Raw genomic sequence first — 18,428 nt, 5'->3', positions numbered from 1 at the left:
GCCAACGGAAAGGATGGGACCAAAGTGACTGGATTATTATTCTCTTAGCTCAGCTTACTGGGGAGTCTTTTAAAGTCTTCATGGATAAGGATTGAATGTCTATCAGGTCTGTGATAAAAAGTTTGACAGCTGAACATTTTCTCCTAATAAAATAGTAAAGTCTCAAATATGTGATCTAATACAAATGCTTAAATTGTGACTAGATCCTGGACATTAACATATCAGAAGTAAAATGACATAAACATTAGTCATTGATAATTTTAAAATGGGCTTTATCTGTTTTTTTGTATAAGTGGGTGTTTCAAAATGATCATAAAGATGATGCAGTGATTGTTATGCATTGAAGCTATTTTTTTAATTAAGCAGTCTAAACCAATGATAAAGCATGTGTCAAATATTTGTAACAAATAGAAGGTATCAACCATATACATACTTTGTCTTAGAAGTAGGAAAAGGGTCTGTATAGATAAATTTTGTACTTGTAACGGCAATTGTGTTATACCGGTGCAAACTGCATCAGTAATGGCATTAGACTTACAAAATGTGATGAATTGTCTGAAAAACAGCAAAGCCATCCTTTTGCTCTTGTGCAACAGCAAAGTTAAGTGCAGTGTCTTAACTGATGTGACAGTGCTGCAGAGACTACTACATTCTGGTAGCATGATCACACTTATAACGACACAGTATGTATGTAAAAAGAAGACCCTTAGTTAAAAAAAAATCCTTCATTCACACACACACGTAGAAAATAGTATCCCATTATTCAATTAGAAATGCAAACTACTTTTGGAAAAATACTACACCCTGTTCCCTGTGTAACTCATGATATGGCATCAGGGAAGGAATGTGTTCTTTGTGCTATATCAACTTAGTGTAGGGTGGGGAAGCATCCATTGAATAAACCTAGAAGGTACACCTTCGATTACCTTGGAAAGGGGGAGCAACCACCAGATGCATTAATTCATAAGAGTATATGAGTCTAAGAAAGATCAAGGAATGGTGTTAAAAGCCCCAAAAATACTAAGACTTAACTGAAAATGCAGGGAGAAGAAGAACCACACATTTTCAAAAGTTATTTAAAGAGATAGTATTAACTTACATTTATTGTCAAGCAACCTGCAGGAACAGACTCAGTAATAGGAATGAAGTTATATAGTAAAATTATGCACCCTGAAAGTGTAGAATTAACTAAATGAAGGAATCACAAAAAACTGCCGAATTCTAATATTTCTGTCAACCTGAAACAGAAAGCCCCAGAAACGGATAAAATTCTAAGCAACAGGTGAGTGGTGAGGATTAGAAACATATCTATAATAAATATTTAACTACAGTAATAAAAAGAAAAAATAGCACCCAGTCAGAGGTCTAAACCCTTTTCTGCAAGTGTAAAAAAGAAGCTCAGGTAAAGGAAGACTAGGAAGCAGGTGTATGTTAATAAGGGCGAAAAGATAAAGTTTGTTGTGAGATAGCCTTTGCAGAGGAGAGAAATCTGGTTAGATAAAGATACTGACGAGGTGGTATTCATTTACAGCGGTGCAAGGAGAGATAAAGAGAGCGACCTAAAGAAGAAAAGAAAAAGGCGAGTGTTGTACGAACTGAAAGGCAAACTCACTTTAAGCCCTGCTGATATTCCTGTTGTGTGAAAATTCAAGAACAATAAACAGAAGAGAGAAGATTCTATCCATCAGGTTTATAAAGAAAAGAAATCAAAAACAAAGGATTAAGGCAGAAATAGAAACTGACACTAGCAATACTGACATGGGCTGCCATTTTAAGAGAACAGGGAGACAGTGAGACTTCAGTGCCTGTATTGGTAGGAGACGAGGCAGTGACTTCCATCTCACGACAGGTGGACACTGAGGAAAACCCAGAGATAATGATTTCCAGAGAAGCTATATGCATTTCAGAAAGTCAGAACAATGTCACTTTGAGATCATCAAGGGGAAATATAGCTAGATCTGTAAGAGAAGAGGATGAGCAAAATATTCCCACATCTTGTCTGCACGTTGAGCTACAAAATGATTTATTATACAGACTAAGTAAAGGCAAACAGGATATAGTTTGTCAGCTATTGGTGACCAAATCATTCAGAAACTTAAGAGTGCTGAGGTCAGCATACTGTCATGTTCTATGATGACACCAAGGAAAAGATAATACAACTAAAGCAGAGACCTTAGCCTGTTTTACTGGCCAGGAGGAATGAAAGGCATTGAAAATTTCTGTTCTGGATGCACTGAATGCCAAAAGAAATCCCTTCACCCAGACTTCAAAAATTATTTGATTCCAATGCTATAGTACAGGTATCATTTGAACATAACTCTATGAGCATTGTTAAACCATTAACAGAATTCAGCAATGGGTTCTAATGCATTTTGGTAATTTTAGACTATGCAATTAAGTACCCTGAGGATATTCCCTTACGCAAGGCTAATGCTAGAGCTATAGCCAAGGAGACAGTGCTATTATTTGCCAGAATGGATATCTAAAGAAAAGCTCACTGGCCAGGGGATTCCATTTAGGTCCAGAATAATGTATCAACTGTTTCAAATCTTCAAGTTTAAGCAGTTAAAATCCTTCATGCACCATCCCAAGATAGATGGGTTGGAAGAGCGTTTCAACCAAAGATTACAGCCCATATTGAAAAACACTATTCAGGAAGATGGCAAAAACTGGGACAAGTTAATACCATATTTCCTGTTTTGTATTAGTGAAGTACCTCAGGCTTGGACTGGGTTTAATCCTTTTGACTTGTTATATGACAAGATCCTATATGAACTGTCAAATATTGCCAGAGAAACTTTTGGAAGAAGAGAAAACCCCATTTACAAGTGTTACAAGTTCATTACCAAATTGTAAAATAGGCTGAAAGGGATGATGCTCATTGTATGGGAACACAAAGAAAGAAAGTGGTCTATTACACAAGGGGTGTATAATAAAAAGGCAGGTATCTGGGAATTCAAAGCTGAAGACCAGGCCTTACTTTTGGCCCCCTTCATGGAAAAATTCTTGGCTCATTTACTAGGGTTAAACAGATTGATACGAGAATACCAAAATAAATATACCATATTCATGTTCTGAAACAAGGGAAAGAAGCACAGACCTCTGTAATTAGTTTAGCAGCAGTGATTAGTAGATTTGGTGAAGAAAGAAAGAACACTGATCTCTGTGATACAGTTCAGGTTGCTGGTATACTATCTAAGCCACATAAACAAGAAATAAAGGGGTTTCTGTTAAGAAACAAAGGAATGTTTTCAAATCTACCTGGCAGAACAAAGCTGATTCAAGTATGATATTGACAACATTTAGGGAAAAAGGTTAACTTAAAAACTCACAGAATATCACAGTCACAGAGAAAGGTTGTGCAAAAGGAGTACAGAAAGTCATACAACTGAGATGATAAGAGAATTAAAAGGCAGAAGGATCAGCTCCATAGTGTTATTTCCAAAACCTGATGGAACAATAAGTCCTCTAATGACTTTACAATCCTGAACATTTCATATTTTGACAACTACCTAATGCCCAGGGTAGATGGACTAATAGAAAGGATGGGGAAGTCAATACTTGATCACATTGGATGTAACAAATTGTGACCTTTCAGACATTAATTCACAGAGTCCTGAAGTCCCATACACAATGTACTTCTTATCTAGGACTGCCATCTAGCAAAGGTACAGGTTGTAGAACATTCTCTGAAAGTTCTAAGAGCAAGTTGGTCGTGACAGAGATAAAAATTTAGGTTTTGACATTGGTAGTAAGATTGTTAGACCCTAGCAAGAATAAAAATGGCCTATTCTGATCACCAAGAAACAAAACAAATAAGGGTATTCCAGGTGTTATCTGGGTAATAACAAAAATGTGTACATCATTCCACATCAGTAGCATGCCCTCTGGCAAAGTCAATCAAATGGAAGATGTCCCTAAGATCAAGTACATACTAGATGCAGACAATGCTTCTAATCAGCTGAGGAGATTACAGTATTCAAAGCCTGTAGTAGTGTCTCCAGATTTCAGTAGGCCTTGGTATATGCTCATGCATCAGAGATAGGCCTAGGGGCCAGTGGTATCACAGACCTTTTATAGGGAAGAATGTATGATGTGCTTCAGAGTCGAAAAATAAACAGATCAGAAAGCAGGTATTTCAATACTGAGAAGGAATGTTTGTCAATTAAATTTGCACTATTTGCATAAAAATATTACCTTCTTAGCAGAGAATGTACATTTTTTAAAGACCATGCTTCACTTTTGTAGTGGAATTTAATATGCTGGATCAAAAAAACTTTTCAGTTATGCCATCTCCCTGCAAGTATTTACACTCCTAGTGAAACACAGACTAGTTTTGAGCCACCATAATGCAAGTGACCTGTCTAGGATTTATAATCCATCTACTGGCCATAATGCAGGTGACCTGTCTTGGGTTCATAATCCATCTACTGATCATAATGCAGGTGACCTGTCTATATTGGACATAATGCAGGTGTCCATCCACTGGTCATAATGCAGGCAACTTGTCTAGACTTCATAATCCATCTACTGGCCATAATGCAGGTGACCTGTCTAGGGTTCATAATTCATCTACTGGCCATAATACAGGTGACTTGTCTAGGGTTCATAATCCATCTACTGGCCATAATGCAGGTGACCTGTCAAGGGTTTATAATCCATCTATTAGTCATGAAACCAAGAATTTTAGGCTGGGTGGTATAGGAGGAGGCCATTGCAATGTAGTGCGGTAGTTCTCACAAGAATGGTGTGTCAGAAAGAAGTAACTATTTACATAAGGCTGTAAACAGGAGAAAGGATTTCTGCATAGCTCAGTTAATAGAAAAAAGTGTGCAATTAAGTAGTGTATAATAAAAAGATATAGCACCATCAATTTAGAGAAAAGCTGGCTTTTCTTAGAAAGGATTTTGTATGTGGAACAATAATTCTGGGTAATGTGTTGCTATAAAAATTGTTGTGGCTTTTAGATTTTTATCTGAGGAAACCTGGACATCTGCCTACAAAGGAATCCAAAGAGAAGAGAAGAGAATTTATCTGGAAGTACCCGCGTACTATGGACATCATTAATTCATGCCCAAGAAAGGAATTACTGGACTTTGTGTGGGAGACTGTGCCCCTTGTTTTTGTTTGTGGTACGCTGAGAAAGAATGGATTGATTCTGATTTTTTTTTGTGGTTTTCATTGCAGAAAGTTATTTCTTTTACAGCATTTGCTTGTATGAGAAGTGTGCGTGCATCACTGTCTTTTATTTGACTTCACAATTGGTGGACTTAATGCACCACCTCCAAGACCATATAGCAGCAGGGGAAGGGTAAATTTCCAGACCCTGCAGTACTATGTCACACGCAAAGCAGCCAATATGCTGAAAAACAAAGAAAAAAATAGCGTTCACTCTTTTGAATGTTCACTCTTACTGACTGTAACCAATATATATATATATATATATATATATATATATATATATATATGTATACACACACACACACACACACACACACACACACACACACACACACACACACACACACACACACACACGCACACACATATATATATATGTGTGTGTGTGTGTGTGTGTGTGTGTGTGTGTGTGTGTGTGGGGTCTATGTTAAATCAGCGAACGCTTAAAATATAGATATATATATATATATCTATATATAATCCTCCTACCTATGTAACACTTATATGTCTTTTAAGACTCACTTGCTACACTACAATTTACCTCATGATGTCACTGATTTAGTATTTCATTGTAAATGTATCCTCAAATTTGTATCCTTAATTATTAATTTTGTATCTGTATGTTTTACTGTAATAGTTGCTTTATGATTTTAAATCAAAATAGTCTCTTTGCTGTTCTGTTGTCTTTATATGTGGAGCTTTTCTCCCCGGGCCTCCACTGAAAATGGGCTTTCGAGCCCAGTGGACTTCCCCGGTCATCAAACTGAAATACATAAATAAATAAATAAATAAATAAATATATATATATATATATATATATATATATATATATATATATATATATATATATATATATGCACATACACAAAAACATAAATAAAGAGGCCAAGACAGATTACTGAGGAGTCATAGGTTCATATGTTCATAGGAGGTTACTAGACTAATGGCTCTAGGGCCTTTATAAGCCAAGCCATGTAAAAAAAACCCCATGTTTCCTAACTGACCATAGTTAGATGGTTGTTGTTAGCAGAGCGATTCTATGATCAACACCGACTACCTCTGTCCATGAGGGACATAGGTGCCACCCTTGGGGTAAATTTATGGTCACTCATTTAAATTGTCAAGGCTATGCTTAAATAGGGCCATTGAGGAGCTCTGCTTCATGTGAAGTGGCAGCTTATTCCAGAGGAGCGGCAATCTCTGGAATATATATCTGTCTCTCCAGCATGTTCTGTTACTGTCAGAGGCTAGGTTGAGATCCTTGCAGTGAATGAATCTTGTCCCATTTGATTTATAGATGTGTAGCATTTCTATTAGGTCAGAATCAGAGACTGCTCTGTAGGCCAGGCACAGGTCGCCTCTCAGCAGCCTGTATGATAGAGAATACACTGACAGGGTTTTCAGTCAAGGATCTTCTCTCAAAAAAAAAAAAAAAAAAAAAAATATATATATATATATATATATATATATATGTATATGACTTTACTATATTGGAATAACTTTCTCCTTTTCACTCAAGTGCCTATTGTATATTGTACTTTCTTTATTGTCTCTAGATAATTTTGTTAAATTCTATGTAAAACCGACACTGTACCCGTCAATGTTGTTCTTGTTTTATTGGAGCTTTTCTCCCCGGGCCTCCACTAAAAATGGGCTCACACCCAGACGGACTATCCCGGTCAACAAATGTAAAATAAATATATATATATATATATATATATATATATATATATATATATATATATATATATATAGATATATATGGGTCACCTTTAAATGCTCGACAACGCGTTTGGCCGACACGGAATCCGACATGAAGCAGAGCTCCTCAAAGGGATTTAGTGTGAGGGAGCGGACAGGTAAGTGTGCGATAGTGAGGGGCTGTGGGTTTAGGGGTGGGTAAGTGAGTTAGGGTTAGGGTGCAGGTAGGGTGAGTGTGCGATAGTGAGGGACTGTGGGTTAGGGGTGGGTAAGTGAGTTAGGGTTAGGGTGCAGGTTGGGTGAGTGTGCGATAGTGAGGGACTGTGGGTTAGGGGTGGGTAAGTGAGTTAAGGTTAGGGTGCAGGTAGGGTGAGTGTGCGATAGTGAGGGACTGTGGGTTAGGGGTGGGTAAGTGAGTTAGGGTTAGGGTGCAGGTAGGGTGAGTGTGCGGTAGTGTCGGATCTTGGGGTTACGGGTGGGTGAGTTAGGGTTAGGGTGCAGGTAGGGTAAGTGTGCGGTAGTGTCGGACCTTAGGGTTAGGGTTTGGGTTAGGGATAGTGCATATGTTATGTCGTGTACTGTGTTCTTTACGTGTAGTGTGTTGGTGTACTGGTTTTCGGTGTTTTGCATTGTCGGCGTTTTTTGTTGTCGGTCTTTTCGTGTCGGTCATTAGTGTGTCGGGCAAACACGATTTCGAGGAATTAAAGGTGATCCATATATATATATATATATATATATATATATATATATATGTATATGCACACACACATATATATATATATATATATATATATATATATATATATATATATATAAAATTTAAGAAATCATTTTGGGAGATGTTAGCAGGATGATAGAATAAATGGTAAGGAAGCAAGGTGGAGTGCTATATGATGAACTACAGATGGGACAGATAAAGAAATGGCTGGTAGGTACTAATACAGTGACTTTGTAGCATAATTGAATGTGTCAGTTATGAAGCAAGATATTTGTTCAACATGTACTTGCAGACAATGACACAGCAAATATACAGTTGAAATTAAGAATAATACTAAAAATATGAGGTATGATTTAAATAATTATAAAATATCACTTATGTTGACATTATCATGTATTGTTTCAAAATGTAGATTGTAACATCTGTGTAGAAAAATGCTCAAGTTAAAATATAAGCAATGGCATTGACTGGATATTTAAATATGTTTATTCCGAGTCCCTAATCTACACTAGTAGATGCTATTAATTTTTTTATATCTAACAGAAAAGGCAGCTTGGAGCTTTGCTTCACATTTATCTGAAAGAAGACACCTGGAATGACAAGAAACCCTCCATGCTACAATTAAATATCTCAGTATGAATACAGATACCTAGTACAGGGATACATTTCACAGATATTAGCTGTTGATAAGAATAAAGGCAAATGTGCTACCCATTAAACAAGTAATACTGTTGGTTTACTAGTCTAAAAGATAACACCAGTCCCTTGTTTGGAAATTCTGAGGTCAAGAAAGAAAAGAAATGAAAGAAAATGAAATAACTAAAGAAAGGATGTTTGATTAGAGAATAATGTAAAACAAATGGCAGGCTGCCGAGCCATCAGGCACATAGCCAGCATTTTCACTGTTTATATCATACAAATTTATCGATTCTCAGCTGGGCTTGGGAGTGCCTTCTGTGTGGAGTCTGCATGTCCTCCCCGCGGTTGGGTAGCATTCGAAAGACATGCGTGCGTAAATGGGCGTGCCTTTGTTGAAGGTTGGGTGTCGAGCTGGCACCTCGGCATTTCGTAAAAATCTACTGCCAATCATTAGTGGACCGGAGTTCCGCTGTGGCGACCCTTTACTGGGAAAAGCCAAAAGACAAACAAACATTATAAACATTTACCTAAAGCACACATTTTCTACTAATTTTACAGTTCTCAGTCCTTGTAAAAACATGCACATGTGTGATGAGGACTGCCATGCTGTGAGAGTAGCTAGACAAATGCTTGTTAACTGCTCACCCTGTGTTTCCACTGGAAGCATTTTGACTAACTGGGGACAAAAAACTCTGAATGCTGAATGAAAGAAAAGTCATTTTTAAATGTGCATTAGTCTAACACAGTCCCAGAGTTTCTTTTAGTAAAGGAGTATTGGGTGAGTTCTGTTTAGTGAAAAATTACTTCACAACCTTCATTTCAATAATTCTGAATAGATGTATTTCCATTGTAAGGTCTGCAGGCATCCACTTTAATCATCTGTATCATAAAATAATTTACTGTTTTGATGTTAAGAACATTACTGTTTAGTGCTCCTTAACTTGGTCTGATGAGGAACTGTAATGCAGATAAGTGATCAGTCACATTCTTAAAATTACATTTGCTTTACTGTTTTTGGTGTCATTCAAAGGGGATCCAGTTCCTGTCAGCTGTCTGCTTTGCCAGAGATGGCTTTCGCCTGGCACCTCTAAGTTTTTGGCTACTGGCAAAGGCTCTTGCCTCCCCATTGTGCCTTTTTTAGGTAAGGTCTCAAAAACAAACCTACTGATGTGAAATTTGCCATCATAACAAAATAAGGCTCATGCTGCCAAAAGCTAGGAGCTTAAACCAAAGCTGCACACCCTGGAAGCACTTCTATCACTGAAAAATGTACATGTCTGTGCAGTCACAGAAACCTGGTTCAAGGCCTCAGAGAGTACCCTGGCCTGCAAGACTAGAATGCCTTGCACACCTTCAGACCACAAAATGAATGTGTGAGAACCAAAGGAGGCAGTGTTTCTATATATATTAGTGAGAAATTCACCTCCTGTCTAGTTAGACTGGACAACTCCATGGAGTTACTCCAAGTTCAGGTTACGATGAGTAAGACCCCCCATTCAAGTCATAGCTAGTTATAGATCTCCTTCCATGGGTCATGACATGCAAGAAGCCTACTTGACCAAACTGGACACAATCCAAATGTTATCAAACACTCTAGTTATGGGGGATTTCTATTATTCCACCATCAACTGGGAAACCTACTCTAGCCCTAACCCAGTAGTGCAAAAGTTCATTGACTTTGTTAACTCAAACGCCCTGGAAAACATTGCTCACACTCTGACAAGAGGAGCAAACATACTAGATCTGGTCCTCATTAACATGTCAAACAGATGCACTACTGCAAGTGTCGGACCTTCATTAGTTAAATCTGACCACAAATCAGTCACCTTTGAGCTGACCCTAACACCAGAACTCACAAAGGGCGAAATCAGACTAAAGAACTTCACTAAGGCAAACTATACCCTCCTAGGTGACGATATAAATGCATTCTGAGCCCCACCCCCAGCTGGAAGTGGTAACTACACCGAAGCTTACATTAAAGCCTTGTACATCACTTGCATAAATGTATAGACTCGGCTGTACCAGAAAGAATCAAAGCTAGAGCCCCAAGTAAAAACAAGCCGCCATGATGGACATCCGGCATCAACAAACACTACAATAAACACAAAATGTTGCTGTCCATGAAAACAAATGCAAGACCCCAAGAACAGAAAATCACTCTCTTCAGCCTTAATAGGCAAATTAGACAACTTGTCAAATCCTCTAAGGGCCTCTTTGAGAAAAACTTAGCTAGCACAGCCAAGGATAACCACAAGGCCTTTTAAAGCTATGTACATTGCCTAAAAGGTAGGACCCAAGCATGTACAGAACTAGAGACCAACGGTATCACACACACTGACCCCACAAAGATTGAAAACGTGCTAGCAGATAGGTTTGGCGAAAATTTCACTCCCCTATCCCCTCCAAACCTATCACAAGGCTTGCCCCAAAGTCCCCCCTCCACATATCTGAAGAACAGGCCATCAAAACCTTGTCCAAGGCAAAAAACACAGCCTCTATGGGACCAGATGGCATCCCAGGCTGTCTTCTAAACAGGCTAAAACATGAACTAGTATCACCATTAAGTACCCTTTTCTATCATAGTCTAACCACAGGATTTGTTCCTGCAGAATGGAGAACAGCAACAGTTATTCTCCTCCACAAAGTTGGCCTAGCAACAGACCCAGGGAATTACTGACCCATACGTCTGACCAGCTTCATCTGTAAGGTCATGGAAGGATCTTTATGGACCTCATAAATAAAGACATAGGCAACCTCCAAACCCTGGATCCTACCCAATTTGGTTTCGTCAAGGGCAGAACCTGCCTATTAAATCTGGTTGATTTTTCGAAAATGTGACCAAGGCCATTGATGACGGCAAATCTGTGCATACATCATACCTCAACTTGGCAAAGGCTTTTGACACAATCCCACACTCAGGCATTACTGATAAACTTAGAAAACTGAATGTAAACCCCTTCATTGTAAGCTGGGTTGCTAACTGGCTCACAAACCAACACACGCTATCAAAGTGGGTGAATCTAAATCAAATAGCAAACCTTTTACCAGCAGGTTGCCACAGAGGTCAGTGCTGGGCCCTCTACTGTTTGGTATGTACTTCTCAGACTTTCACAAAAAAAAACTAAGGGGTTGTGGCTGACCAAATTTGCAGATGACTGCAAACTGGCAGCAGTTATTGACTCCCAAGTGATGTCAGTATACTCCAGTAGGGTCTTACATAGACCAATGACTGGTGTCTTAGTCATAGTCTCAAACTGAATGCAGACAAATGCATCATCATTCCCTTCAGCACAAACAATGTCACTTCATACTATCAAATCAACAACAACACCCCTAAGCATCCACGAAGTGGTAAGGGACTTAGGATCACAAGTTGACCATAACCTTAACTTCAATCACTATGTGTCTACTGTAGTAAGGAAGGCTTTCTATGTAGCTCACTTGATTAGTAAAGGCATCACCTCGAGAGCAAAAGAGGTTATGACCCCTCGATACTCAGCATTAATGTGGCCCATAATTGAGTATAATGCCCTGTTTGGAATGTACCTTACAAAGCACCTGCAGCAATTGGAGAGACCTCAGAGGTTTCTAACAAAGAAGATCAAGGGAGTCCAGCACGTGCCATACACATACCAACTAAAGTCCCTGTCACTTTGCACTGTATCATATACACTTCTTAGGGGAGACTTATGCCTGGCTTACAGAACAATCTCAGACCCAAACCTAATGAATTTTCTGCATATCCGTAAATCAAATGGGACTAGGGCTACCTGTTCCAGGGACCTAAATATGGCCTGCAACTTAAATAGGACATGCTGGAGGGACAGATTTACCTCCCAGTGACTGCTGCATCTTTGGAATAGGCTACCTATTCATGTGAAACAGAGAACCTCTTTGACACTGTTCAAAAGGAACCTGGAGGAGTGGATGGGGCACTGTAAATTCTTACAGGGAATAGCACTCACAACCCTCTTGGACATGGGTAGTCATTACTGAATGCAATATTGGGTATTAACTAAAATGTATATGGTATTACATTGGGAAGAAACGGCAAGGCTTGAAATGACCTCCTGGTCGATAGCCTGGTAATCTCCTATGATCCTGTGGATTGTTGTTATACTTACAGCTATATTTTCTGATTTACCCATTTGGCATCCACGTTGAAATTCTGAAAAATTCTCACCAATTAGCCCAAATGACTTTTCGTGGTCAGAATGGACAACATAGTTTCATCTGATGTCATACCAGTGCAGCAATGTTTCCTACATTGTTGTCATTCAGCTAAATGTTAAGCATTTGTGCTGACATAATAGTCGACTTACACTAAAGTGCTGAGTCTCTCTTATTCTATCCATCATTTAGTACTGAAAACGCTGTATGTGGCAGAGCAAGCATACAGGGTGATGAATAGACACAACTCTGCTATCTTGTAGACTGCACAAAGAGGTTGCCATGGAGAATTATTAACACACCCCTTCCCAAACAGCATACGTAGCAAAGAGAAACTTTTAAGCATGGACATTTTACTTATTCCACCAGTACATCACCTTTTAAATGATCAGACATGGTTTTATTGCGAAGATCTGTAAAGATATTGGGGAATGATCATCTTTTCTTTGTAAACATACACATGCCGTCTTTGATTTCTGCTGAAATACTAACTGAAAAGTGTTCTGATACTAGGTAAAAGAACATCTATCTGACATCTTCCTCCTTGTCTAGAACCACAATCTAGTACCAACACCTACATCGGAGTATGAACTTGAGATTTTTGTGTAACAGAATTTATGATGTACCAATGTGAGGCAAGTTAATATTGTTCATTTGGTAATTTTTCAAAAAAACAGTTGGTGTCCTTAAAACAGGATAGATGTTATTAAGCTAATTAAAATAATTAATTACATAATGTTGCAGAAAATACTTTTTCAGGGACCAATGGTGGTGCTGTTTGACATGCAGTGATATTATGTGATTATTACATTTTTACAAGGGTGGACAACTGATGAGAGAGGAATAGATCAGAATTTTAAACTGATTACTAAGAGATTAGCATTACATGTCACACAGTCATGGTGAAATGCTAGCTTGGTGACAGCACTTGAACAACGGTTGGTACCTTTATTCTACAACCACTTGTCAACCCTGTTCAGGAATTTGGGTCAGTGATGGTCAACTTTTGCATATAAACAGCATCACTACAGAGTTATACTATCCCATGGATGTTGCTTGTGTTTATTGTAATGTTGCTCATAACTACTGATCTTTCATGGAACAACTTATATAGTGTATTATGTGGTAAAAGAGCATTAAGAAACTGAAAGAATGTACTAGTGGGAGAGCCTACTCATTTCTTTTGTGGCACATCTGGAAGCGTTATCATACTAACTTAGAAATGAGATGTTGGGTAAAGCTGAGAACATCCAAAGGGAGAAGGAATTTCAAACATGATAACTGAAATGAGTGGCTGAAAGGGAGGATCATGCATTCTGTTCTGTAAGTAGCTAATTAGATAAGGATGTTGGCAGCATAAAAACAGCACATTCAGGCAGAAAATGCCTCAATGTGCAAGAACACTGGGAATATGAATATTCAATAGTATCCATGGACTACTGCATTTTTTCAACCCCTTCTGAGAAATACATGGGAATGGTAAATACTTTATGTACAAAGTACCCAGACCGCCATTTCTCACAAGGTGGACAAAGAAGTGACTTGGCACATCATAGATGTTGGCAAAGAAAGCAAATCAAGATTTTTTTTTTTAATAAACAATTAACACAGAGAAACATTAATTAAGAGCTACAGGTTTATCTGCAGTGCATCTATTCCCATATAGCTACCATGATGGCCTAGCTTTCCATCGGTATTTATTACTGTGAAAGGCAATTCAAGTTTCTGTTTCGAGCTCCACTTATCGTCACTACATTCCATTCTTTTTTCCTGTTTTCCTTATACTGGCAAGATTACATAGCATACATCCAGCTGTATATCATTGCTAGTAGTTTCATAACATATCCAAAAAATATTGCAAAAAAAAAAACAATATGTGACTAAAAAAGTTTAGTAGCAGCTTGTTTTCTATATATATATGCACAGAGTACATTCAACACTGATTGAGATAAAATTTTATGTACACCACAGACCATCTGTCATTTATTGAGCACTCTTTACTAATCTGGTAGCACAAAGGAGACTAACATTGTCAGATAAACAAAATTTGAATATTCAGATGGTAGCTTTGCTTTTAGTTTGGCCGCTGTTATGACCTCCTTTTGCATTTCATTCACTATTCAGACCTCTAAGGTCAAGCTTTGCATTGTGTCTTGGCAGAGACTGTCCTTCCCAGATCCACATGGTTAGTTCAGTATCCTGCTAATGATGTAGTCTGCAGCTGATATTAGGGGTAGTTTACCAATTGCACTGACCTATACTTTGCATCATTGACCTCTGCTGAAACAACCTTATCAGTAACAGGTTTGTCTAGATGCTGAGAAGTTAGTGTTTTGGGATGCTTCTGATTAGGAAACAACATCCCTGTGGTCCTGTAGATCATATTAAAAGGAGCTGAGTCCATATAGCTTCTAAAAAGTCATAGTTTTTGCTCCTCTGGTAGGGGGCGATACAATGAAATGCTGCAGTGCTTTATTTTATATGGACTGGGAACCAAAAACAGATGTGGCATCTCCTGAAGGTCTGCAGTGCTTCTTGTCCTAGTTTGGCACATTGTTTGCTGAACTCCTCTGCCCATCAACCTGAGGGATAATAAGGAGTGTCACTGTGGTAGTTGTAGTCTGGGCACACTTTTTGCACTAACCTGTAGTCTGTACTGTAGAAAGAAATGTAGATACAGATTACTTTGAACGGCTTAGAACAGATCCAGGAAACATGGCTTTGTGTTTGCTCATGGTAGCAGGTCTTTGATGGGTCATAGTTGCAGAGACCAGTCTTTTTTGACCGGTCAACTTTTTCATATTCCACCCTACAGTTGAAAATTTTGGAGTCTTTTGCATCTATTATTGCTTGTTGAGCCAAATCAAACTCGACTGCCTTGGCAGGTGGCACCAAACTAACTGAGATATTGCCTTGGCCTGTTGAGTTATGTCGGAAGTAAACACTGAATGTGCCATTTCCATGGTCCACAATTTTTCCCGTAATGAGAAGGTTAAGTTTGACCGTCTTGATGTTGGAATAAAAATCACCCCAGCCAAACATTTTTTTAAATTTTCCAGTCTTGACGATTGGCCGCCTCTTGACCCTGGAGTGTGCAGTTTGCTTCATTTGGGATGTGATCCCAAGCAAATCCCAGAATTCCTCAGGGTTATAAACTTGTTCAAATCCTGTGGTGTTGTGTACCAGATTTTGAGATATTATTTGATTCAGTGATGAAAGAACAGGACTTGTCAGTACTCTGGAATTTTCAGTGACATTAGAGTTACCAGCTTTCTTGTTTCGGAAGTCAGCAATGGTACCTCGTTGTGCGAACATCACCTGAAAGCAAAGAAACATAGTTGAACACATTTTAACTCAGTTCTTAAGACTTTAAGCTAAGAAAAAAAAAACATTTCTGAATTTAAAAATCTTAGCAAAAACAAGCTTTAAGTAAAAGCTACAAAAATGCCTGTTTTGATATTTAGTCCCTTTGTTTTGTTCTTTTCTTTGTCACTAGTTCTCCTTGTTTTTATGGGCAATGAATCAGCTTTTTTTCTGCTTAAGCTTTAAGTGGTACGTGGTATCAGTGAATCCTGTTGTCACTGAGGCCACTCAGTTTATTGGGATCCTTACCCACAGCAGCCTACAGTTTGTTTATGAGGGACCTCCAGCTAGAACAGCTTACTTCATGTATGTTTATTATTTTAATGTTTATTTAACTTAAACTCTAACAGAATTCGATGTCACCTTCTGCAATCTAGAAGTGATACTTTAGTACTACGGTATGTGGTAATGGCATTTTCATGACCTAGAACTAGTATGATCCTCTTAAAATATTTAAATGCATCTGGTTGCACCTAAACAAAGGAAAATATTGTGGAATATAGTATAAAGTACATAAAAATGGGTAAAAATAATGTAAAAGAATGGCTCATTAGTTTCTGTGATCCACTTGGATTAGGGTTCTGTGGCTTCTTCAAGGCTGATGGGGTCCCTGATACAAGGATTTGACTAACCTTGCTGAATGCCCATGAAATGCCATATCTGATCTATCATGTATCTTTTTCAGACATACAGTATACAAGCTATGGTCTGGACATATCTAGCCTAGATTATATACAATGCAGCTTTTTGTTGTTTGTTATTTTCCTAACTGAGCTAACAGCCGTCATATTCAGACAAGTAATTCTGTATGAATAAAGATAAAGTATTTGTTGTGTTTCTACTGTGCTCTCATCTAAGTATGTTATATATCATAACTATAAGGACAAATGGGAAAAACAGAGGGAACAGTTTGTCCTCCCTGAGTTAAAGCTATCAGGCATAAATCATAGGTAATCACGTCTGAGAAAGGAATGTCCATAATTTGGTGTACTGTAATACTTACAGAACTGAATGCTTATGTGGTTTATTAAGCATAAAACATTAAATATTGTCTAGCCCTTGGAGAGTGTGCACTTTCACTTCAGCCTGAATTAGTCTGTTTTAAATCTTCTGAAAGAGGTAAATAAGAATGTGCTAAGTAGATTCCTGATGAAAGCGTTTCTTTAATGTTATTAAAGACATTCCTGCCTCAAAAATAGACAACCCCCATTAATAAATTTGTAGTCTTATGGGGTTTCATTCCATTTAAAAGTTTTTAAAGCATTGACTATTGGATTTCTTAAATAGTCTCCACTGTATGCATTTCTTCAAAAATGACACTTCGATTATGTGCCAGTTCTCTGCATGTGGTTTGCCTACTATACTGTTCCACAGGTGTTACTACGTATTATGTGACAGTTAGGGCTCGACTGCCCATTCCCAACTAGTTAGCAGCAGTGCTTAGAAATGTCAACAGTCATTGTCCAAGGCAGTGGAGTGTAGGGGCCTGTAACTCTAATGAATGTGACAGTCCCAAAACAGGTACTGAGTAATGACAAGTTATTCGGTTCACAACAGATGTGGCCAGGTATCAGAATTAGTTCTTCCCACATATCTTTTTATGATAATAAAGGGAGGCACAGTCACAGCATGGTTTAGACTACCATTTGCTATTTCCAGCCTTACTGTATAGATCTACTGAACAATTCATTTTGTGCTGAATGGTTCTTTTTGATTAGTGAAGTAATGTGAACTGTTAAATAATAAACGATTACCTGGTAGCTGCCAACAGAGTATTATTATCTGACATTTTAATTTAGAGGATTACAGTTATTCTCAGCTCATGAGTTTCAACCTGTAGTCCCGGGTTTGATTCCACAAATCTTCATGTGTCTCTTGTATGATTTTGAGCAGGTCCCTTTACCAGACATGCTTCATTCTTGCTTGTTGTACTTAATAGTTTTTCTTAGTTAACATAAATAAAATAAAAAAAGTAAACTTGTGTTTAATAACCACATTAGGCATATGTAATGGTTGTTATGGGCTGATAACCATCTTGGTCCGGTTGAGCAAATTATGTGCAGTTGGAGTCTGTGAAGTGCAAACTCAACTTTGCAAGAAGCAACTTACATCACATCCCCTTAACCACCGAACTGCCTGGCATTTGTTTATTTTGTAATTCTGTGATGAATTAAATGACAAAAATTAATCTTGTGAATTTGCACAAGCATTCCAAGCAAATGGTCTTATTTGTATGCCTTTTTAAGTGAGGTAGTGTTTGCAGTCCTTGTGTTGAGGTCTAAGATCCCATTTCATCCTCGCTCACTGGCCCAGAGCAGAATGGCACCCTTGCAACATCTGCTGTCTATTCAGCAGTTAGGGTTTTGATAACTATAGTTTACTGATGATCTTTTGGAGGAAGGAAGATGAAAAATCCAATCAATGACTCTCCCATTCTACAAAATGAAAGTGGCAATACAAATCTGCATTTTAATAGAAATTTGGGGGGGGGGATGTCAGTCTTGCTGTGGCTGGATCTGGAATAATGGTTGTCATTTGTATTTCAGGAATGACAGCATACATTATATACATGCATAGTGAATTCACATTACAACAATGAGAACCCATCTGTAATTTCCAGAACTTGTAACACAAAGACTTTTCATAGATGCAGCCT

General features: G+C 38.1%; 1 protein-coding gene across 1 annotated transcript in view; it reads right to left on the bottom strand.

The window, feature by feature from the left end:
• Nucleotides 1–13,044: 13,044 nt before the first annotated feature.
• The window catches only part of LOC122788128 (neurexophilin-1-like), a 101,174-nt gene continuing 95,790 nt past the window's right edge, over nt 13,045–18,428 (bottom strand). Inside the window, exon 2 of the mRNA XM_044055067.1 lies at nt 13,045–15,727. Coding sequence (XP_043911002.1) covers nt 14,987–15,727 — 741 coding nt within the window. The 3' untranslated portion in view covers nt 13,045–14,986. The remainder of the gene's footprint in view (nt 15,728–18,428) is intronic.

Source organism: Protopterus annectens, chromosome 13.part0 (assembly GCF_019279795.1).
Source record: "Protopterus annectens isolate FY-2018-M chromosome 13.part0, PAN1.0, whole genome shotgun sequence".
NCBI classification, from domain to species: Eukaryota; Metazoa; Chordata; order Ceratodontiformes; family Protopteridae; genus Protopterus; species Protopterus annectens.
Note: the sequence above shows the minus strand (reverse complement) of the source record. Positions and strands in the feature narration are given on the sequence as shown.